The sequence below is a fragment of the Diplotaxodon limnothrissa genome, linkage group LG5, assembly GCF_057381915.1.
Source record: "Diplotaxodon limnothrissa isolate DT_005_m linkage group LG5, D_limnothrissa_male_GT1.1, whole genome shotgun sequence".
Classification (NCBI taxonomy): Eukaryota; Metazoa; Chordata; class Actinopteri; order Cichliformes; family Cichlidae; genus Diplotaxodon; species Diplotaxodon limnothrissa.
In genome coordinates this window covers 37,153,093-37,177,789 of record NC_140600.1, presented here as the reverse complement: position 1 = coordinate 37,177,789, position 24,697 = coordinate 37,153,093, and the positions used below count along the sequence as shown (strand labels likewise).

At 39.0% G+C, this 24,697-nt stretch overlaps 1 protein-coding gene across 1 annotated transcript in view; it reads left to right on the top strand.

Moving 5' to 3' along the window:
* The first annotated feature begins 6,775 nt into the window (after positions 1-6,775).
* Positions 6,776-24,697, top strand: part of shmt2 (serine hydroxymethyltransferase 2 (mitochondrial)) — a 31,017-nt gene continuing 13,095 nt past the window's right edge. Inside the window, exons 1-5 of the mRNA XM_085354693.1 lie at positions 6,776-6,835; positions 17,992-18,183; positions 20,486-20,562; positions 23,093-23,293; positions 23,524-23,605. Of these exons, the coding sequence (XP_085210819.1) occupies positions 6,803-6,835; positions 17,992-18,183; positions 20,486-20,562; positions 23,093-23,293; positions 23,524-23,605 (585 nt within the window). The 5' untranslated portion in view covers positions 6,776-6,802. The remainder of the gene's footprint in view (positions 6,836-17,991; positions 18,184-20,485; positions 20,563-23,092; positions 23,294-23,523; positions 23,606-24,697) is intronic.

The following is a 24,697-nucleotide window of genomic DNA, read 5'->3' as shown; positions in this document are numbered from 1 at the left end:
TAATTTTCTCAAATATATCGAAGGAAAGTTTGTTATGGATTGAATTTTAACATGAAAACCAACCGTGAAACATTCTTTAGATGATAAAGTTTGACTTTTTGAAGGAGTTGATATGTACAGTAATAGAATCCAGCAGCCTTATCTGATGTGATTTTTAATTACATATATCCTGGAAATGGAAAAGAATAACTATTGTACTGAAGGTAACATGACTGACAGATTTATGTTTGTTTGATCATGCAACCAAATAAAGTATTGCACACCCGAGTAAACATTTTTTAGTTGTGCCGAAACCAAAGGGTATATTGTATTATTTTATATGTATATTATGCTGCCAATGCTATGATCTTAACTACCTAATAATACTTACTTGATCAAGGTGTTTTATGCTCAAAATATGAACTTAAAAGAAAATAAAGTAGGACTGGCTCGCCACCAAAAGAGTAATTATTAAAACTGATCGGGGGTTATAACCGAAAGCAGGGATCGCCCCACCTGCCTCTCTCTTAAGCAAACCAACCAAATGCAGTTTGAACAACTATTTAAGGCTGATTCTTCGTTCTTCGCAAACTCTCAGCTCAAAGTCATTTGGGTCCACACACCTTTGATCCGGAAATATTGGTGCACAGAATTTCATTAGAAAACACCTATTCAGTGTTAATTAAATCTTCACCTTCTCTGCCTCAGTATCTTATGGTCATGATGATTTAAACTGAAATGGAGCCTTACACAAGTTGCTATGGACAAATGCAGAAGTTGGTGAACTTCCCTTCTTTTTAGACAGAAGCTTAGTGAAGAGTTGTTAAAAAAGTGCTCGGGATTACTCACAACTATATGTAAGTGTACGTTTGAGTGCATGTTTGTGACTGGATGTAGATGCATGTGAAAGCTACAGTAAGGTCCATAAGTATTCTGTTAATGAGGCTTTTCTGTGTAATTTTCTCTGTGTATACCATCACTGTGGATTATAAAGCAAACAATCGATACGTCTTTGAAATGCTGACTTTCCACTTTTATTTAAACAGCTTAGGAAAAGAATTGCTTTAACTATTAATGAAAGATTTTTTTGCATACTAGTCTCCCATTTTCAGCAGTAACTGGACAAAATTCCCCTCACATAATTTTAAATATAATGATTGCTGTCAATGACAGTGTGAAACCTAGAACCCAACAATACATGCTGTGTTCCCATGCTCTGTTGGCTTGAAATCGGGTGACTAACTTAAAGATTATCGCATTGCTGGCAGACTCTGGACAGAGTCTTTTAGATGTTTTATGGCAAAGTTTTCTGTGCTCTTCTCGGTCTTTTAGTGTTTCAAATGTAGCCAATTTCTTTTTAAAATGAACTATATTGTAGATTTAGACACTTCTGAAGGTTTTTCTATCTCTCTGATATTTATTTTGTTTTTTCAAACCAACCACTTATTCAAAATCTCTTTTAACCTTGTATTGAAAGTTCCTGTTAACAGCCAGACGCAAGTTCAACACTTGGAATCACCTCTGGATTTTTTTTTTCATTTTTTAATTTGGAGTTGATTTTAATTTTGTCATGAAATAATGAAGGAATTGGTCTCACCTGGCCATGAAGCTGCTTATCAGTCAACTGTCCGATTCCTTTCAAGCCTCAGAGGCCTGTTTATAAAAACAGATGTAATTTTTAAACTGTCAGTGAAGTACTTTTGTTAAACCTTATTAATTAAAGCTGAAAGTCTGCATTTTACTGCCCTATTTGAAATAAAATCCACAGTGGTGTTGCATACAACAGCAATAAAATGTAGAAAAAAGTGTCATTGCCCCAAAACTTATAAACCTAACTGTATGTTGAAAATGTTTTTGTGTGTCTATGTTTGTCCAGGAATGTCATAGGAATTGAGTTTTAGTAAAATAAATAATAAATTATGAATGAATATAAATAATATAAATAAGTCGCACAATCATCAATGCATAATACAGGGCCCAGGAACAGGAACATAAAAATAACTCCAACCAACAGAACCAAAAGCTGACCAATCAAACAAGACACAAGGAGGAACAACCACTAACAAATTATACAACAACAAACAATTACTTCAACTTAACAGTTATCAGACACAAAACTAACCGAATACTGAACTCAGAGAAACTGAAAGAAAACTTATTTAACCCTTAGATAATTCTGGGAACATTTCGTGCCACTCAGGGTTTGTTTTTTTTTTTATTTTCATGCTATTTTGGCTGCCCAGGATGAATAAAGCTCACATTTGCCAGAGGATAACTGCTCCCTCAGTTCCTGAAATTAGCTTAAAATGGTTAAGCAACACAAAATTCTAAGCATCCAATATATACCTGCACACCATGCTACCAACTATGACGAAGAGCTGGCAGCTTTAAAATACATAATGATTTAAAGTAGAAGAAATTATTACTACACAGTATTTTTGCAGCAGTTTTCGGGAACCTGTCATTTTTTGTCGTTAGGATCAGGAGTGTCAGTTTGTTTTTGTTTTTTTAAAGAAAAAATAAATCAATGCTGTTACCAGTTATTGACTGTGGAGCTATGTAAACATACTGGCCTTTAAACTATGGGTCTTTTAAAATGGAAAAAAAATTACCATAATTTTACTGCAGTTTTTGGAAGGTGGCATTTTTTTCCTTAGGGTAAAAAGAGTCCAGATTCTAAGGGTCATTTAAGGGTCAAGCTAAATTACATATTCATTTGATGATTTCTAATTATAGACAGTCATCAGAAAATCTAGGGGTAACCCAGGAGTGTGCTAAATTTGTGAAATCCTGCTTCCTAGTTCAGACCAACCTGCCTGCCTTGGTTTACCCTTGTCTCTGTGTCCTGAATCCAAACTGTAAGCAGGTTCCACAGAAGCTACCTCCCATTCAACCTTTAAATATCCTAGGAGACACCAGTAAACCAGCAGTTTGAGAGTGAAGAGCTCTATTGAGTTACTATTTGGTCATTAATTTAATATGAGGCCTGATTATTCAAGACCTTGTACGTGAGGAAAGGGAGTTTAGATTCGATTCTGGATTTAACAGGGAGCCAATGAAGAGAGCTAGAGAAAAAAATATTGGCAAAATATGCTCGTTCTTTACGTAGCATTTTGGATCAACTGAAGGCTTTTAAAGGAATCTTAGGACCGCCTGATAATAATGAATTACAGTAGTCTAGGATAGAAGTGATAAATGCATGAACTAGTTTTTCAGCATCACTCTGAGAAAGGATAATTCAAACTTTAGAGATGTTGCGCGAATGGAAGAAAGCAGTCCTATATTTGTTTAATATGTGCATTGAAGGACATATCCTGGTCAAAAATGACTGCAAGGTTCCTCGCGGTGTTACTGGAGGCCAAGGTAATGCCATCCAGAGTACACATGTGATTAGATGCCGTATTTCTACAATTTTCAAGGCCGAGTACAATATTTGAATTTACAAGCAGGAAATTAGAGGTCATCCAGGTCTTTATGTCTTTAAGATATTTCTGCAGTTTAACTGATTGGTGTGTGTTCACCAATGGCTTCGTAGATATAAAAGCAGGGTATTATCTGCATAGCAATGAAAATGTATGCTATGCCTTCAAATGATACTGCCTAAGGGAAACATGTATAATCAGAATTGGTCCTTGCATGGAACCCTGTGGAACCCCATAATTAACCTTAGTGTGTGAAGAAGTCTCTCCATTTACATGAACAAACTCTATTGGATGGATATGATTCAAACCACTGCAGTGCAGTACCTGTAATACCCACAGCGTGCTCTAATCACTTTAATAGAATGTTATGGTCAACAGTATCGAACGCTGCACTGAGGTCTAGCAGGACAAGCACAGAGATGAGTCCACTGTCAGAGGCCATGAGAAGATAAATTGTAACTTTCACTACAGCTGTTTCTGTGCTGTGATGAGCTCTGAAACCTCAGTGAAACTCAGTAAAAGCAGTCCTCTGCACATTATCAGTTAGCTGTTTTACGACTGCTGTTATAAGAATTTTTTAGATACAAGGAAGGTTGGAGATCGGCCTATAATCACTGAGGTTAAGATCAGAGACTGTAAATCACAAATTAAAAATTAAAGTTTAACCTTAAAAGGATTGGACTTGTACATGACAATGACCAATTTATTACATGAACTTAAACTTAACTAACTTGATATATATTACCTATGATTAACAATGAATTATTAATTAATCATGTTTCACAATTTTTAACCAATTGTTTGCCTGAAATCGTTTTATAGAATAAAATATAAGAGGCAAGAGAAAAACTGGAAAGATTATACCTGACACACTGAATTAAATTTACCCACATTTTATAGAGATAGTAGTGCCATGTAGTTCATGCCATACATGTATATTTCCAGGGAAATTCTCTTTTAAAAGTCATATATAAAATGTAGCAACCAGCCAGTATTGCTGGTTCAGCTGTGATGAGCACAGAGCACTGTGTCCCTTTCTTTTCTTTAGTTTTTAAGTTTTTTTTTTTCATATTATGTTTTGCATTTTACTATATTAAATTATATGCTTGTTGTGCTTGTTTATATTCATAGTAGGGCTGCATGATTTTGCATAAAATGAGAATCATAAATATTTCTTGCACTTATTAACTGCACATCAACTTCGTAACAGTTGAAACTGAACATAAAAAAATGTTGTACTGCTTATAATCCCATCTCCACCGTTGCTCGACACTGCGTGTTTAGAGCAGGTAGTGCAACATTTTTTAAATAGTTGCCGGACGGCACTGTGTAGCGTTTGTCTAGGGCAGACCTTCCCAAAGTGTGGGGCCCGCCCCCTAGGGGGGGGGGGGGCGCAGAGCCATTGCGGGGGGGGGGGGGGGGGGGGGGGGGGGCGCAGTATGAAAAGGGGGAGAAAATTCCCCCTGTCTAAATCACGGACCAACAGTATCCCACAGTTGTTTATGTTTTTGAACCCATTTTGCACAGAGAGACACTTTTTGAAAATGTATAGGGGCGATCATGGCTCAAGAGTTGGGAGTTCACCTTGTAATCGGAAGGTTGCCGGTTTGAGCCCTGGTTTGGACAGTCTCGGTTGTTGTGTCCTTGGGCAAGACACTTCACCCGTTGGCGCCAGTGTCCGGCAGCCTCGCCTCTGTCAGTGCGCCCCAGGGCAGCTGTGGCTACAATGTAGCTTGCCATCACCAGTGTGTGAATGGGTGGATGACAGGTTGTGTAAAGCGCTTTGGGGTCCAGGGACTAGAAAAGCGCTATACAAATACAGGCCATTTACCATTTTTATTGATAGCAATGTTGAATATTGTTACACAGGAAAAAAAACAACTACAGGTAAAATAATCACAAGGTGACGCCTCTGGCTTTCTAAATAGAGGGACAGTAACTGCATGTGTGTATGTAAGCCTGTAAAAACTGAAGATAGTCAGATTAACAGAAACGGTATTCTGTCTCTATCTGCCATTCTGCAATTCATCTCATGTAAACAATAACGTGGCGCACAGCATGATGTGGAAAAAGGCACAAACCTTTGACGTTGCAACGAACTCTGTATTCCTCATCCACAGGTAAACGCAAAAAAGGAGTTTTAAAAAATCTCCGCTTTCGGTGATTCGAAACGCCGTTTACGTGGACGAAACAGCTGAGTTGTCAAAAATACTCATGTAGGTGTGGATGTAGCATAAAAGAATTATAAGTTTATTTTATTACTACCTGTAATTTATTGCAGATTACTTGTATTTGCTTAATTGTTTACTGAATGTTTGAGGTGTGAAATAAACCGAAATGGAGCAAAATAAGGGTGTGGTTGGAGGATGTGTTTGTGCGCGTGCACGCGCGGGAGGGGGGCGCGAACATTTTTCTTGTAAAACAAAGGGGGCCCAGCAAAAAGTTTGGGAACCACTGGTCTAGGGTGTTGATCATTTTCCTAAATCCCTCGTTTTGAACAGTGTTATCTTCGGTCAGGTGATAAGTGATAACCTCCGTAATTTCTTTGCGCCTGCGGAAATTCGACAGGTATGGGGAAGCGCTGTATAAGGTTGTCAAAGGAGCTTGCAAAGAAAAGCGTCTGGACTTCTTTAAGTTGCTTGAAGACGTTTCACCTCTCATCCGAGAAGCTTCTCGGATGAAGACTGAGAACCTTCACAGACATACTGTATAAGGTTCCCGTTATTGATGTTTGGGTGGTTGACCGGGACGGATTTTCTCCTGTCACTTTCTTGGCCTTTACAGTTTCGTTATCTCTCACGTGCTCTCCGTTGTTTTTTCCCTGCCAGCTGACTTCTGTATCACGTGGTATAAGCCTCCGCCCTTGTCATTTGTTGAGTCATTTGTTGTTTGAAGAGTGGGCGCTTGTTTTCATGCAGCTTATGTCCCGGAAGAAAATCCGGTACATACGTCATCTTTTTTTTCCTTTTTTTTTTAATCGTTGTCATTTCGAAATGAGTATGGATTGAGATTGCAATTTTCTAACGATTAATTGTGCAGCCCTAATTCATAGGTTGTGTTCAATGTTTATTTCTGTTGTAATTTGACATTAATTAAGGCATCTTATCTTATTATCTTATCTTATCTTATCTTATCTTATCTGATTATTAAATAATTACTTCATGCTTTAGGAGCTGGACTGTAGTGCGACCACGCACTCTGGGCACTTCTGTATATGAGCACTGTAGGCACACAGCTAGTTTTTGTGTTTTCTTCACTGCAGTGTGCCTACATTTCCCATCGAACCCTTCGGTAGGACGAAAGTGACTACACTTTTTGTTTTGTTTTTTCAACCAGCCCTTCGTTTCTGTCAGGGGTGTGGGCGCTGCTGTGCTGCTTCTTCGTCAGGTCTACCTGGAAATATGCGGCTATTCGCTCTGAGACGACTCACACGGGTAACTGTAATATATTTCTGTGCTATTTTGCCCCTGAGGTAATGTTTCTTACTGCTGCTTAAGTAAACTGTAGTGTTTATATTTAATAAATAGAAATGCTCAGCAATAAACCGCTGGCTGTTTTCTGTCTGCCCTTTATGCACTGCATTCATGGAAACTTGAGGTTGCCAGAGGTTAAGTTTGGTGAATGCAGCTGGGTCCACGTGATGATGCCACAGCGACTGCCACAGCTTACAAGCATAAAAAGTGAATTCATTATTATTATTTTTTAAGTGTAAATTAATAATGGTTGCACAAGAACCTTCATTAAAGATAACATGATATTCAGTCCAAATACTTGGAACCGGGATGTGTTATCATGCTGCGTGTTATACTTGTATTTGTATGTTTTTGTGCTAGCTCGACAGATGATCACTTTGTAAAAAAAAAAAAAAAAAAGACTGGATGAAATCATACTGAACTGTGTACTGTCTACCTTTGGATTAAAACATACTCTTATAAAGTAAGTATATAAAACAAGTGAGGTTTTAAAAATTAAAAAAGAAGGACAACAACTCATTAGGAAGTCAAACTTTGTTGCAAACCAGATTTGGCTTTGTTTTTATTTATTCTGGAGTATTAGATTCATATCAGCATGCTTTAAAAATGAAAAAACAAAAAAACCCAACCAAAACAGTGTATTTAAAGTTTGTGTGGCAAGTCGGAACTGTTGGGACCTAACAATTATATCTACGCATGAAAAACGATCTCTCATATAAGTTAAGCTCTAATGACCTAGCTTTGTAAAGTTTTGTTTGCATGGGAAAAAGTGCTGGAAAAAGTGGAGAAGAAGTGGCATGGTTAGGTTGGAGTCAGGTACAGTTTAATGCAAATGCAGTTAATGTAAGTACAGTCTTAGATTATTTAGTCTGATAATAAATAACTGTAAATATTTTAGATGTTTATTGATTGCCATTCCTGCTGACAAAGGGTTTATAGAATAGAATAGAATTCAACTTTATTGTCATTGCACATGCACAGGTACAGGGCAACGAAATGCAGTTTGCATCCATCCAGAAGTGCTTTAGTGATATAGATATATTACAATATATATTAGCAATAATATAGATATGTGAGTATATTACAGAAATGGGTCTATTATGGTATGTTATAATGTACACGGTATGAAGTATGTTGTGAATATTCTATAACTATAAGTATGTACAGGCTGTAGTTAGAGCTGGGCGATAGAACGATAACGATATGTATCGCGATATAACTTTTACTCGATAGAGAAATTAAGCTATCGCGATAGACCTCGCCGCTCTTGTCCTCTAAAAAAAAATTAAAAAAAAAAAAAAAAAAAAAAAAGGTCAGCCAATCCAAATTCAGTAGCGCAGAGCCGAACCAATCACAGCCGCAGCGTCACGTCGCGTGACTTGTTACGTACAGCACAAGTGCCAAGCCGCACGTGTGTTTGTTTGGGAAGCAGCCAGCGCATAATGGAGGAAATGAGTGTGCCGACTAGAAAAATCAACCGAGCGTGACCGAAGAGAAAACAGATGATGGTTCCAATGCCGAAGAGATTGTCGAACGGAAGAGCCATAGAAGTTCCGTAGTGTGAAGGTATTTCGGCTATTTCAAGTCTGACAAAAAACAGAGTAGCGTGCACTGTAAATTGTGCCGAAAGCAAGTCTGGAAATACAATAAACTGGTGCATGCGTCACACTGTGCGCCACGTTATTGTTTCGGTGAAATGAATTTCTACAATACTGTTACTGTTAATTCTACTCTCTGCAGTGTTTAAATGCTTACATATACACACAGTTACTGTCCCTCCACACATACGACTCTGTTCTGCTTCTATGCCCCAGCTTTGTTTACTTTTTCCCACCGAGGCTTCTAGACTTCTGATTGGCCAACATTTCTGCACGGTTAGGAATCTAGCGCCACCTGCTGCTTTGGCATGTTCATAGCAGCGTTTTCCTTCATTTCTGCCTTTATGTGTGGACGGGATTATTTTTTAAAACGAAAACGGAAAATCTCCGTTTTCAAAAATACCCGTGTACGTGTGGACGTAGCCTCAGTCTCTGACTGGAAGCGCTAATTCGTCATTCGGCTTTTGTCAGACTAAAGTAACTGTTAAAACTGTTTGAAAAGCTAAGCTATACAACAAGGAGAGATTGAGAATTTCCTTTTAGTTCTCAGTTTATTTGATATTGACAAAAGTTAGTCAGTTTTGTCTGTTCTTCTGTAAAACAAACTAAGATTTATTTTTAGAATTAATATTTTGTTTCTAAGTGGAATTGACAATTTAGTCTGTTTCGTTTGTTCTATTTTGAAACTTAAACGCTTTAGCGGCTGCCTTTTGTGTAGTTTGCAATATTTGCCTTTATCTATCTGAAAAAGTCTCATGTTCCTTAAGTACATCTACCCTGTTGAACTTATTATGGGAAATAAATATTTAAATAAAAACAAGCTGCTGATTATTTCACATTTTACTTGTGAGCAACGGCACATTTAAATCTTACAAATATAGTTATTTGGCTTATATCGTGATAGATATCGTTATCGCCTGAAATGAAAAAAACATATCGTGATATGAAAAAATCTCATATCGCCCAGCTCTAGCTGTAGTGAGTACAAGCTATGTACAGGCTATGAACAGGATATAAATATGAAATTAAAAAAAACTATACAGAAATCTGAGATATACAGTTATACAGAAATGGGAACTATGCAAGTTATAAACAGTTGTAGGATTAAAAAGTTATCGTATGTACAGAATGATTATTTACACAGAGTATGAAGTCAAGTAAAGCCCTGATTCTGAAATATTAGGATGCCAAAAAATACCAAAGAGTGCCTCATTGTGTGATAGGAGTTACATGGCATGTGAGAACTTGCCTGTGGATTGCTTAACAACATTCGTCACCAATGAATTTACAAGGAAACAAAGCTACAGCTGCTGTTCGCTGTAAATGTTAGTTACATTTAGAAAACTCATGATCTGAAGTACAGTTGGATTATTGAAGAATGTGTTTAACAATTTCAAATGGCTCTTAAATACATGCAGTAATTTTGCAGGCAAACATCTTCCATTAGATTGTGCTTAAATCCTAATATTTAGTTACTTTTGGATTAGTCGATTATTCTGATTTCTTCTCTCCTGCCTCCTAGGCACCAGGACCACTCCTATTACTTCCTATCACGTCTCCCCCAGACATAAAAGAGGATGTTACCCGGATTTGCACATTGGCATCAAACCTTGTTTCTGGGTATAATAAGGACAGGCACACTCCAGATTGAGCTTTTTAAAAAAAACACAACATTTTCCCAAATTTAAATGATCACATCTTTGAAAGAGCAACCTGTGAGTGACAGATATGGAATTTGAATTTTATAATTAACATTATTTTCAGATTTGATTTTCATCAGTTCAGTTTTTTGCAAAGTGAGACGTGAGGTGTAGAGACAATAATAAGATTGTTTGTGAAAACATTGGAGAGTGCTGCTGTTCGCACAGACTGTAGAGTGAATCGTGTACATCAAACTTTTTTTTATAACCAATGGTTTTTGTGAGAGCTAGAGGTCATGTTGAACTAAATATAGCTCAAACATCTAAACTTTTTGGGTTTGCTTTGCTGAACACTTGAAAATTTTTAGTTGTCAGTAAGAGATGTGGCCTCCTACAGATTTACTGATATGGCCGAAGGCCTTTAACAACTTGACCAGTAGGAAGGTCATCCTATCAGTGATGTAACCAAGAAACTGATATCAATTTACCAAAAGAAACTTTAAGAAAAAACATTCTTTGTAAACTCTAGAGACATTTGTGTGGGAAAATCCCATTGGATCAGCAGTTTCTGAAACACTCAGACGAGCCCATCTGGCACCAACAACCAAGCCAAGCTCAAAGTCATTTAAATCACCTTTCTGCCTCGTTCTGGTGCTCAGTTTGAACTTCAGCATGTTGTGTTGATTGTAAATGGTAAATGGCCTGTATTTGTATAGCGCTTTACTTAGTCCCTAAGGACCCCAAAGCGCTTTACACTACATTCAGTCTTTCACCCATTCACACACACATTCACACACTGGTGATGGCAGCTACATTGTAGCCACAGCTGCCCTGGGCGCACTGACTCCCATTCACTAAACATATATGTTTAGTCAGGTCTACTACAATTGCAATACAACCTTTTTTTAATTTATTTGTATTTATTTTGAATTAACTGAAGAAAACATTTTAAAGTTGACATTCTCTCCTTGTAATTTCGGTAGAATCACAACTAGTGCATAGCTTTTCATTTTGACAGATTTACATTAATCGGATTATGTTGTTGGACAGGATTAGCTGCATTGATAAGGTCCAAAGTAGCTTTTAGCTGTCCAAAAAATGATTTAAAAGATTTAAAAGCTAGGATGACTTGAACAAAAACATATTTCACACTGTAGACCTGATAGAGTTTATGAGCGGGGTTTCATGGACGAAAGGCTTTGAGCCAGCCTTGAACCCAAAAGTGTTAGCATCCACAGCATGTGTCTGAAGCACTAGGAAACCATCTTTAAGAAGTGCAGTGCAAAGATTACAGTATAAATGTGCCGTTCCACTGCCTACGCCTCCTGAAGATTGCCTTTGTTGCCAGTATCGCTTAAGTCTCTGATTGTCACCCTGACAATCCTTTGATCCGAATGGAGTGTAGTCGTCTTGACTGTGCCTCTGTCCCTTTACGCCTCCTCACCCCGTCCAGATTTTAGTCTAGATTTCCAGTCTAGTGTCATCCAGAGTGTATCACAGGGCAATTTGTAATGGGCAGCCCTGCTATTAGTCAGTGACAGAGGAAGAGGCAATGCTGTGTCAAACTGACGGCTGCTGCTGCGCTGTTGACACTTCTTCTCTGCAACCTTAAATATCTGTTGTGTTCTTCTGTGGGCTCACCTAGGACTGCAGCTATCGATTAGTTTAGTGATCGAGGATCGATTATTCTCTGAGTTAATTACATGATCGAATAAGAAACACTTCTGTTTTGTTGATGAGCTATAGTAAATATTAAGAAAAGGAAAAAAAAGACAGCTCTTTTGGGAATGAACTGCTCATTGGTTTCCATTTTATTTTGATAATTCAACTGCATACAGCATGTGGCCTAAAAAAGCTAAACACTGTCACTGAAGTTATATATTTTAAATAAAATATTTCCTAAATGCATAAATGACTAAATTATCATAAGTACAGTAATGTCCTAAAATGTCCTAAAATGAGGCTTACATACAACCTGAACTAAGAGGTCAAATAAAATAACCTTATCCTGTCTTTTTGGAAGACTTCCTTACATTAGTCAAAGGCAAAACAAAGAGTTCTGACAGTGCTTTATTTCCTAGATATGTACATAGATTTTTTTTATTTATTTTCTTTTTTTTGGGGGGGGGGGGGACTTGTGCGTGTGTCCAATCCAATTTTATTTATAAAGCACTTTAAAATACCCAGCACAGGAACAAAGTGCTGTATAGAAAATAAGTTAAAACAATAGAATAACGGAAAACAGCAAAATAAATAAATAAAACAGAAAACATACAATTAAAACAGCCCTATGTTAAAACCAAAACAAGATAAAACAGCATCGAATCACCTAAAAACAACTAAAATAAAAATAAAAACCAACATCTCACGTGGTGTCAAAGGCCAAGGTAAAGAGGTGGGTTTTCAAGAGTGACTTAAAAACAGATAAAGAAGTGGCCTGTCTAATCTCTAAAGGAAGCTCGTTCCACAGTTTTGGAGCTGCTCCAGCAAAAGCACGATCTCCTCTAAGTTTACGCCCAGTCCTGGGTATCTTCAGGAGCAGCTGATCAGCTGACCTGAGAGAGCGGGTGGGTGTATAAGGCTGTAGCAGCTCATGGAGATAAGATGGAGCTAGGCCATTGAGAGCTTTAAAAGTAAATAAAAGAATTTAAAAATGAATCCTAAAAGAAATGGGCAGCCAGTGAAGTGAAGCTAAAACAGGGGAAATGTGCTCAAACTTTCGAGTGCCAGTTAAAAGACGAGCTGCGGCATTTTGCACCCTCTGTAGATTACTAATATATGATGCACTGACCCCAATATAAAGTGCATTACAGTAATCCAGCCGAGTGCTAACAAAGGTGTGGATCACTGTCTCAAAGTGCTGCCGTGAAAGAATTGGCTTTATTTTTGCCAGCTGAAAGAAGCTAGATTTTACCACTGCCTTAATTTGATTGTTAAACTTCAGATCACAGTCCACTTTGACCCCCAGGTTTGTGACAGTTGGCTTAACATACTGGGCCAGGGAATCTACATACACATTGGGGGTCTCAGTGGGGCTACCAAAAACCATCACCTTTTTATCATTGAATTTTAGACATCCAAGCCTTAATGTCATCGAGACACTGAAGTAATGGCTGTGTAAGGTATCTGTCTTTTTTCTTTAGAGGGACATAGATCTGACAGTCATCAGCATAAAAGTGGAAAGCAATGCCGTGCTTTCTCAGTACAGAACCAAGAGGAAGCAGATATAAAGAGAAGAGGAGGGGGCCTAGAACTGAGCCCTGTGGGACACCACACAAGAGGGGAGCGGAGGACGACACATAGTCACCGAGGCTGACACAAAAAGTTCGCCCCGCCAAGTAGGACCTGAACCACTCCAGTGCTGTGCCCCTAATGCCCACCCAGTGCTCCAAATGAGAGAATAAAATGGCATAATCCACGGTATCAAACACAGCTGTCAAATCTAAAAGCACAAGAACAACACAGTCCCCAGCATCAGTCGCTAAAAATATGTCATTAAAAACTTTTAAAAGGGCTGATTCAGTGCTATGAAAGGGTTTAAAACCAGATTGGAAAACCTCTAACACATTTTGCTTTTCCAGGAAGGTCATTATTTGGCTGTAAACTACCTTTTCAAGAATTTTGGAAAGAAAAGGTAGTTTGGAGATAGGCCAGCTAATTTGCAAGGTTTTTTAATCAGGGGTTTGACTACTGCATGTTTAAAATCTTTAGGGACAACACCTGACATCAGACTATGGTTTACCAGTTCAAGAACCAAAGGACCAACTGTAGGTAACACCTCTTTTAAAAGTCGAGGAGGGACAGCATCATTTGGAGACCCTGTAGGCTTAAGATGACCAACAGTCTCCTTTAAAAAGGACAGAGTCACAGGCTCAAACCTGTCAAAGACAGCAGAGCAGGAAACAGAGACTGAGAGGTCATGAGCACAAGGAGAGATTTGAGCCCTTGTGGAGGAGACCTTCTCAATAAAAAAGTGTAAAAAATTTTCACAGGCTTCTGATGAGGGCTCGATACAGTCAGTATATGGTGCATTAAGAACAGAGTTAATAGTTTTAAATAAAACACGCGGGTTGTGACAGTTTGACAAAATAATGTCAGATAAGTGTTTTCTTTTGGCATCTTTTACAGTTCTTTGATATTGACGCCAACAGTCCTTCAGCATCTGGAATGACACTTGTAGTTTGTCCTTTTTCCACTTGCGCTCAGCTCGACGGCAGTCGCGCCTGACAGCTTGGGTCATGTCGTTCAGCCAGGGCTCAGATTTAGTTTTAGGCAGTCTGGTGTGTCTGAGTTATTAAATGTTGTAATGAATAAAGGAGAAGGTGTGGTGTTAAGCCTTTAGAGGAACAAGCTGTAGCTGGAATGAAGTGAGGAAATCAGCATTGTCTGAGGTTTGCACTATGCTTCGATGCAACTTTTCCTGCTGCGGAAAGCAGACATTCTGATGGTGTAGATTTTAATAATTCATGTTTATAATTATTCAGCGTCAAACAGCACTGGGTCAGTGACTTCTGCTAGCTTATGTATATTTTTACTGGCCTGCGGGTTGAAAAAAGGTTTTATTTTTATATTTTTAAATATTAATATAATTTAATCAATATAAAAGCAAAGTAATGTTACTAAAGCTTTGAAATAAATATGATCTAGTACATCCCATGCCCTCCTTTAAACTCACCCCTGTTCGCTGAGTATATCACTGCAATAGAAAAATGGGATGGATAGATAGATAGATAGTTATTCCAACACCAACACAAGGATATCAGATCGTGCGCACAGTGATCAGTTCTTATTTAGTGTTTGGTTTGTGCAAAAACTACTGCTTAGTTGTCCCCGCCCCCTTTGTCCTCCTGTTTCCCCTCTGCCTCCCCTCCAGCGAGGAGTTAAAGAGTTTAATGGCGTGTGGGACAAAGGAGTTTTTAAGTCTGTTGGTCCCAGACTTCTCTGGTTATTAGTGACCAACATTGTCAATAATGTCTTGCAGTTTTTTGCTGCGGTGGATAGGAGCAGCTACAAAAACTTTTTTTCAACATACTGGATCCTGTAAAACAGGTTGTTCGATGCAGGAATCCTCCCCGGGTTTTTAACAGAAATGCTTTTAATGGTGATTACAGTATCGGGTTCTGCTTCTCAGTACGGCTCCGCCTCTTTGTTCTTCGACGTGTGTGTGTGTGTGTGTGGACAAACTCTACATTAAACTACAACAGCGTCATCTTCACTGCTACTGTTGTGTTATCAGTTTTTTGTTGGAAAACCCAGGGCAAAAAATTTGCGTTGAGGATTTTTTTTTTTATAATCGAATCGTTGCAACCTACTTTCACCACTCTAATCCCATGTGTGTGTGTGTGTGTGTTAGTGTGTGTTTTTCTGGGTTGATTGTTGTTTGGTATAGCTGCTGATGGACAGCAGTCATCTGTAAAATTGACTCTCCTCAGGAGCTGCTTCAGGAAACGGGCAAAAACAATACAGAAGTAGGATTAATGAAATGATTTTCTTCCTTCCCTTTTCTTCTGTTTCGCAATTGTACTTTGAGCACAGATGTTTGACAGGGAAGGCAGAATGCCAACAATTACCTTATCATTGTCACGCAGATGTAGTGCATCTGTGACTCTGTAATTATTTTGTGCTCAGCACCCAGGTTGACGCGGCCTATCCCGCCCCTTTTCTCACAGCAGAGTTTTCATCAAGTTCACCTTCAAACGACAGCGTAATCTGTCGCCTAAAAATAGTCCCGCTGTGACATATTTGGTGCTTGTATCTTGGCTCTCGCTTCTCTTGGATCAGTTTGTTTTGTGTTTATTAATTAATCTCCCATAATGATCAAGGCTGAGAAATGAAGCAGGGAAACAGAAAGAAACACAACAGGGAGTAACCTGTCTTTTGGCTGTTTAAGCTCAGAGCTTTCCCATTTGGACACTGTGAAATTCACATCGATGACAAGAGGAACTAACAAAAATGCCACACAAATGTTACTTGGTTGAGAGTGCTTAGCGGCGTAGGGTGACAGGATAGTGCGGGGAAAGGATGAAGGTGAAGAGGAGAAAGGAGAGGCAGCCTTGTCTGTTTTTCAGTCTTCAGTAACCTTGTAGCCACTCAGTTTGGGTTTTTTCTGCCACTGCGTTTCCTGGCGTTGGTGTGCCACAGTCAAAAAAGAGACAGCAAAGGACAGTTCCCGTCAAGGTTTAATGACCCGTGTGATTTTTTTTTGGCGAGAAATGTGTCCTCAGAGGCAGCTCGACCTGTCTCCCAGGCCCTGTCTTTTCCAGGATCCTGGGGAGGGAAATCTCCACCATCATAAATGCTACTGGTGACAGAAGGCCAGGGTAGAGACTATTAGAAATCAGTCATTAGTGTGCCAGTTGGCTCCCCTGGCGTGTCACCGTTGTCTCTTTTGCCACACTGGGGAGCAGAGGAAGAAGTAGACAACCACAATGAAGGTGATAAACTATCTTTAGGGTATTTTATTTTATTTTTTAAAGAGTGTATTGAATTATACTATAGCTAGACCTCTTTATGTTGTAGAGATTATTTAGAATGAGAATATACATATATCTTAAAGCCTGTGAAAAACAACACTGGTAAATATTATAAAGTCATTTCAAATGAGTAAAAAGCCAAACTTAATTCACACTGCATGGAATAAGCATAATTACACGTTTTTCATATGGGTGTCCTTAAAGAGTCCTAAGTATTGTGTTAATTGCTTTTTAATGGCGCTATTAAAAGGAGGCTGTCCCTCACGCCCCAGCACACCTGTACAGATGATAACTATAGGTTTGTAGTGGGGCGATTGATCTCAGCACAGAGTCATCATCATCATATTGCTGATTAAATGAAGAGAATGAGCCAATTTGTTTTGAGTGCAATCAACCTGTCAACATTTTATTTAACCTTACAGCTCTCCCACACAGTGCTTCTTTTTTGATTGAGAGTTATAATGGGAATCCACTTAAATAGAACACAAACCTTTTTTTGTGTGTATTCAGAGGTTTTCTGATGGTCCAAGCACCGTGTCGGTGGTGTGTCATACTAACAAAGAAAAGTGGGATCAGGATTCACTTTAGAAAAGAGCCAGTGAAAATTGTATGGAGTCTGCACTCTCACACGATCAAGCATTGCAGCAGAGGAAGAACTCGCCAGCCCCAGTCCAGATTAGATAAGCAGGAAGTGCTGAATCTGTTCTCTATATGCCTCCTTCTGGTACACTGAGGCTGTAAAAGTCGGTCCCAGTTTATAGAAGTGCTGATAGAGGCATAATTGAACAACCATGCTGATTATTGATATCACGAAAACACGCCAGCTTCTAATTATACCAGGCTGCATTAGAGTGTAAGGGAAGCGCAGTAGTTGAAAGGAGGCAAATGTCTCCTTTTTGTACAGGACAAATTAGAATCACACTTTAAATATATGAAATGATCAAATAAAGACTAGAGAATTGATGTTCTTTGTAATAGGACAGCTAGCAGCAGCATGGTGACCAAAAACTGACAAATGTCCATGAAAATTCAGCAACTTTAGGAGATGACAGGGACTTTAACTGCACCATGATCTGTGGCTACCAAGTCAAACTAATTTGATTTCTCAACTTTGAGATGATAAGCTTTCAGCAGACTACAAAGAGAACGACATGATTAGGTGGGAAATATACAATAGTTGTACCTGGAAATCCAATACAACCATCTGTTAGCTGCAGGATGATGGACACACACACGCACACTCTCACACTCTGGCAACTCATGACCCAGTTTGGTGCAATGACACCGTTTTAGAAAACATTTCTACTGTAACTGCGATATCTGTGTAAAGCTGACAAACTCTAAATCAAACCTTTTCCTTTCTGTATTTTCTTTCCTCATATTCCCAACTCGTCTTCCACCCACAGCCGCTGTGCCAGCGAGTCCCTGTTTGTCTCAGTGCACGTGCCCACCAGTCTCACGCTGCCACCCGTGCAGCGGATGAAGATCGTCCTTGGACGGGTCAGGAGAGCCTGGCTCAGGATGACCCCGAGATGTGGAATCTGCTGCAGAAGGAGAAGGACAGGCAGTGCCGTGGTTTGGAGCTCATTGCATCTGAGGTACTAGGAGCCAGATTAAGTGGCGCAAAATAGCATGTGAGCGCAATCTCCAAATTTCGCTTGTGGTTGCAGTTAGTTTTCCAATCATAGACATGAGTTTGTTTAAATATCAAGTGTGAAAAAATATCATTCAACATCAGCGCAACTGGCAGTAAATTGCATGTGGCAAACATTAGTAAATCAGTTTGTTCTCTGAGAAAGGAACTCTCAGAAATGTAAATGCAGCAGGGTCAGTTGCAAAAATCTCTGAGTTCCCATCTCTTACACACTGTAATCTCTTTGTAAATATGAAAGAATTTTTGTTTATACTAAAACCCAGTTTGAACTGGTGCAACTTGCTAGTAAATCTATATAGAAACCTACATTGAAAGTCAGAATACGTCAGCGCACACCTTTTATGTTAATCTATAAATGGTTTTGTTTCCTCTCGTCATTTTGATTGAAGCGGATGGTTATTTGAAATATATAACTAATGATTACCACCTTAAAACACTCAGTTGAGAATAGGCGCTTGAATTTTTCACAGTCCTTTAAAACTGTTGTCACGGAGTTGTAAGGCGACAGACTCACTTGTTTAAAAAAAACGTATTTTTAAAAGGGTTTAGTCAGTCAGACACTCGTTCCACTTTTTTGTATTGATTCAATTGTCTTTCTTTTTTTAAGCAAAGATGGTCAATGTAAGCAGTTATTCGGTGTCTCAGAGAGCTGATAGCCTCTCCCTGACATGTTAGCAGTGCAACTGTCTGAGAATAACTAATCCCCTCTCATTAATGAATGAATGCGCCGACTTTGGGATATTTATTATAGTTATTCTACATGTTACTGCTGGCTGGAAAAGTGAGGGAAAAGCCTTTGAGGTCTTGTGATAGATGTGCACACCAAATCCAACACATGATCGTGGGTATAGCATTTGAAATTCACACTCTGCCAAGTTATTTATTCTTGAATCCTCTTGCTGTCTGCATTAATGTTGTATACCTCCAAATGTCCTGTTTTAAATATTTCCATTGGCCTTTGAGGCTTCTAAAACTGAACTTTTGTCTCACACATACAGCTCATAAACTGATGTCATGATCTCTGACAGGAATAAATTCATATCAAGCTTCCTGTTAATTCATTATTCACTCACTGAGGAACTGTACACAGTAGGCTGGAAGTCATTCAAACTCAACTTCTTTAATAGTAAAAACACTTACAAGAAACTCTGCTTGTTGTGAGCGAGACTAGCTCAGTTATCAGAAAGATTTGGGCAGCTCTTTGTTTTCATTCCAAGGCTGGATGGTGTGAAATGAAAAATTTTACTATTCAGAAGAGCAGACAAGGTTTTATCTTCTGCTGTTCCTTCTCTCTCCTCCTGTTCCTTCTTCGCCACAGTTCAGTGGAGTATGTCAGCCCCCTCTCAACACAAAGCCTGACCACTCTAGTGTGAGATAAAGCTGATGTCTTCATTCTGCCTCCTCCCCAGCTCACTCTGCAAGTCACATCACAGTACAGCTCAGACAGACATTCCTCCGATGAGAAGACGTACAGTTTTGCACACACACACACACACACACACACACTGACACTAAGAAGCAAATGCGTTTCCTTTCTAATATATGCACAGTAGTTGGCATGACAGACGGATGCAGTAGAAAGCTGTTACTGGAGCTGTTATCTGCCTTGATCTCCTCTTGGCTCACAGGTGAAGCATTTGCATAACAACACACCACAACCACCACCCCACTCAGAGAGGCAGCATTCAGACTTTATTTGTCTGTGTTCATTTTATGTCAGATGCTGTTACTGACCAGTGTGACGATATACAAGAGAGACATGTTACACAGTCGGGGCTGCATCACTCAGATTTTAAGATTTTGGTCAAGCTCTACTGTATTGCAGTAATTGCAGATTTAAAAAAAGGCAAAGGAATGCATCTACTAACATCATCAGTCAATGAGTCCAGCCAATAAATTTCATCTTGAGCAAACTGAAAAGATACAAAGGAAACAGTATGCTTTTTTTCCTCTAACAATAATGACTAAAATTTGTTTCTCAGTGCGTCTCAACGATCCTGATGTAATTCAGCATGTGTAGAAACATTTATTGCATTATCTTGTATCCTCCAGCTGCAAGGGGATAATCATTGGAAAGTGCAGAGTGTTAGTCTATGGAAGTCCAGAGGTTCAATACTGTAATGATTGCCTCTTGCCGGAGGGGGATTTCTCACTATCACTTAACAGACTTTAATTTGCTGTCCTTGTCCCTTCTGTCTACTCGTGCCATTGATCTGTGTGTGTCCGCCTGTGTGTTCTCATTGCAGAATTTCTGCAGCCGAGCAGCTCAGGAAGTTCTCGGCTCCTGTCTTACCAACAAATATTCACGCAACCCTGTCATAAAGTACGTTTTTATTCAGCCACACCTCTGTTTGTTTTCACTATTAATATTATGTGCTTGAGGATATTTGTTACAGACGTGCACAAACACACACCGATCTATACTGTGTAGTCTTGTTTACCCATGATAGTAATTTCTTACCAGGTACATAATCCACAGCCTCTGCCTTTCCAAAGAAAATTCCTGAGGGGTTATATTTGAAGAATTTAGTGCCGGGCTGATAGTTGCATGTTTTCTATTTTCAGTTTAGTTCTGTTATTTCCTTCAGATAAGTCGCATTTATCAGCAGCAACCAGAAAGATGACATGTTTTGAAATTCATCTCATTTGATGCCTTTGATTCCTGGAATACAATCCTACCACAAATCTCTCTCCCACTGACTGTGTTTTTAATTTTTGTTTTTTTCCCTCCCGACATCCCACTCATCTGTTGTTTTTTTCTCCCACTTTTAATGTAATGTAACAAAAGGATGATCTCATTGAATGAGTGGTTTGTAAAGTAGCCATCTGTTGCACCTTCATCTGTAATTCCACTGAAAAGGTTTGATTTTCACCAGAGATGCCTCACATCTGCTGTGGAAGTTTTGGGTCTAGGTTGGTGTAGATCTTTCTTGACTAAATTTACTGTTTGTGGAAAATGTGTGAAAATATGTTAAAGGGGCCGTAGTCTAAACAGTTTTACAGCGATGTACCAAATGACAATGCAAAATTAGTGCTTTACTTAGAGGGTTTGCTTGTACTGATGACTCTAGACTATGGAGAACATTTGTGTCCATAATGTATACCTGTCATAGTGTTGGTTTTTACCAATATGTCCTACCTGCTCAATCCCTAGCAACAGACAAATAGATGGCAAGTAGCTGGTGATTGCTGTTGGCTATATAGGCAGTTCCCATCAGGGGCTGGCTGTAACAAAAATAGATTTAATGGACTGAACAGACTGGTATAGCTAATCTGATGAATGATAATTTCATTTTGTATTTGCATGGAATGCAGTTAACAGCAGTTCACCACACTGGCTTGTCCGTTGTGTTCACGGCATTGTTCTGCTGGCCAGAAATGAACTATCCCTGGTTTAAGGGACCAACGACATAGTGAATACAGATAAAGCATGTCATCAATGTTCCCTCTAATTTTCCATGTGTCTGAGCGAACACACAAACTCCCTGAGCGGTCCCTTGGACCACTGTGAGCGACATCAGACGTGTGCACTGTGGTCCCACCAGCATTGAATCCATCCAAGTTACATGGTTTATTAAGATAATCAAATTACAGCATTTATATTTATGTTAGACTACTTTTAATTAACTGCTTTAGCCCACTTACAATGAAAATGTAAAACAAAAATGTAGTCATTGACCTGTGTAGTTTGTTAACACTATTGGGAGTAAAAATAACTTGAATTCCAATTTTGAAAACATATCTTTCTTCTTTTTTCTTTTTTTTTATAAAGCTCTGACTTGTATTATGAGTCTGTGGTCTGGGAGAGAGTCCTGTAACTCTCTGACTGCAAAATACAGTATATAATGACCAATGTTGGACAATTAATTATATAGTTACTTTTTAAAAAAAGTATCTCAGTTTGGCAAACAAAGTTTTTTGCAGCTATTTTTTTTAAATGCAGCCAAGGCGTTTTTTTTTAATAAACATTTCAAACTATTTACAGAACAATCAGCTGTTCTGCATCAAATTTAATGCAATACAAATATTTTTGGAGTGCCACTCCAAAAATTATTTCTTTCCACTATGAGATAAAGGAGAACATCAGCCTGCAGGCTGTACTTTTTTCGACCAATAGGAAAGGGTGGGGGTGTTTTTGGTTTTGTTTTTGCTCACAGGCAGAGCGTTTTTTCTTATAGAACGTTTCTTCCCGCAGTAAATATAAACAACAATAGTATTCAGGAAGAAAACCAAGCATTTCATATATTTTTATCATAACTCTGGTTTTACGTGGCCGATCAACACAATTTAAAAACTGGTATAAAGTCCACACTTTTCCCGTCAGTTGTTCCGTCTGTCCTGCTCACATCTCCAATGGTTGTACACGTTGTCATTAACGTGGCTTCACTCCACATCAGCCACGCCGCTTTGCCAGCTAAAACACCGGTGTCGGCACACAAGGACGCTGTCATAGCCTGTCAACCACGTTGATTAGCTGCGTATATACGAATGTGAATCGCATCATTGGCTGGACTATGGGATAAGGTGGCATCGTTCTAATCCCATACAGGAGCAGCCAGTCACTCACTGACTAACACTGCAAAACAGAATTGTTGAAATTTTAATTTTAATTTCAATTCAGGTTAGATTTTTTTTGTGCGCAACGAAGATTTTCTGTGCACAGAGACCGTGTCAGCAGTGCGCAATTGCGCACGTGCGCAGCTTAGAGGGAACATCGCATGTCATGCATGTGAACTCAGCTTGCACTTAGTTCTTTTCCCATCCTCAAGCACTCGTCTTTGTACCAGGAAGTCACAATGACATACCAATAGTACACGGACATTAGATGAATTGAAACAAATTTTCCATTACAGGTCTCATGGTGGAGGAGGAGTGGTTGACCAAATTGAGCTGCTCTGTCAGAAGCGAGCTCTGGAGGCCTTTGACCTGGATCCAGCTCTGTGGGGCATCAACGTCGAACTGTACTCTGGCTCTCCTGCCAACTTTGCCACTTTCACCGCTGTACTCAATCCCCACGATCGTATCATGGGCCTGGACGTATCTGATGGTGGACAGTTAGTATTCACTGTTGCTTTATTTTCATTGTTGGTCCTGTTTTTTCTTCATCCACACACTTTTAAAGCCACCCAAGTTGTTGGTCAACTGTAGTGTGTTACTGCCCTGTTTTAGTTTCCTACAAATCTGATATTCATATTGAATAAAATTTTGTGAAAAGGTTTACAAACAGAGTCTTTGAACTTCCATGTTTTATTCTTTATGTATATATTGTTTTTTCTCACTCCAGTCTGTCTCACGGCTACATGTCTGATGTGAAAAGAATCTCTGCAACCTCAATCTACTTTGAGACAATGCCTTACAAGCTAAATGTAAGTAGAAAAACCTTCTACTAATATCTACTGACACCTGTTGATTAGGGCTGTTTGATAGGATGATACATATGGGATGATATGAATATACATATCGGATATGAAAACATCGTTTCATATTATGCTATCGTTTGTTTTGTGGTGTCGCAAAATAAACTGTTTACGGCAATATTTTTTCATCGTTTTGATGGTCACTGTAGTGGCGATTTAAAATAACCACACTATGGACGGACAAGCGACTGTTTTTACACGTACTTTCATTAGCAACGGTAAAATCATTGTGTGGTTCCGCCGTCTGCTTGTTTATTTTCTACATAAACCTTTCACAATAAAGCTCAACTTTTCAAAATACACTGAAATGATATACATTATTCTCAAACATCAAATTTCAGAATATGCGTCAAACAAATTACCTGAAATAAAAACACAAGGTAACTATAAATGGTGCTTACAGTCACCACGTGGATGCGGGCACAGAGAATGCCAACATGGCCAGTGAAGATGAGGCAGAACCAGGTAGCTCCAAACAGAAGGACCAGTCAAAACAAATCGAGGACCTTATTCCTAAACGAGGGGCTACCTCTGTAGCATGGACAGGATTTGGTTATGAAAAGTCTGACACGGACCAGAAAACACAGAGCAGGCAAACCTCTTCAACCACCTACGCAAGAATCACGTGAACGAGTATGGAGAGAGTTAACGGATGAGAAGCAAAAAAGAGCCATCAGGTGTTCAAAATACACCTTAGACTCAAACATTAGAACAGGCTTTTCCCCACAGCACACCGTGTAATAAATACAAAGAAAATGACAGCCAGTACAAGTTATGTCTAAAAATGTATAGTTTAATGCATCAGTCAAAACACTCGACTCCAGGTACACGACGCCCAGCTGAAAACGCTTCACACAAGTCGAGTTCCCCGAGATTCACAGAATTTACAGAAAATGCACTATTTTGTGATATATATTGTTATTGGGATAAGAAATGTCATATCGGGATATGACATTTTGATCATATCGCACAGCCCTACTATTTATACCAGTGTAGTACGATTCGCTTTTTGGAGGTAGAGTATGAAAACTGGGAGATATA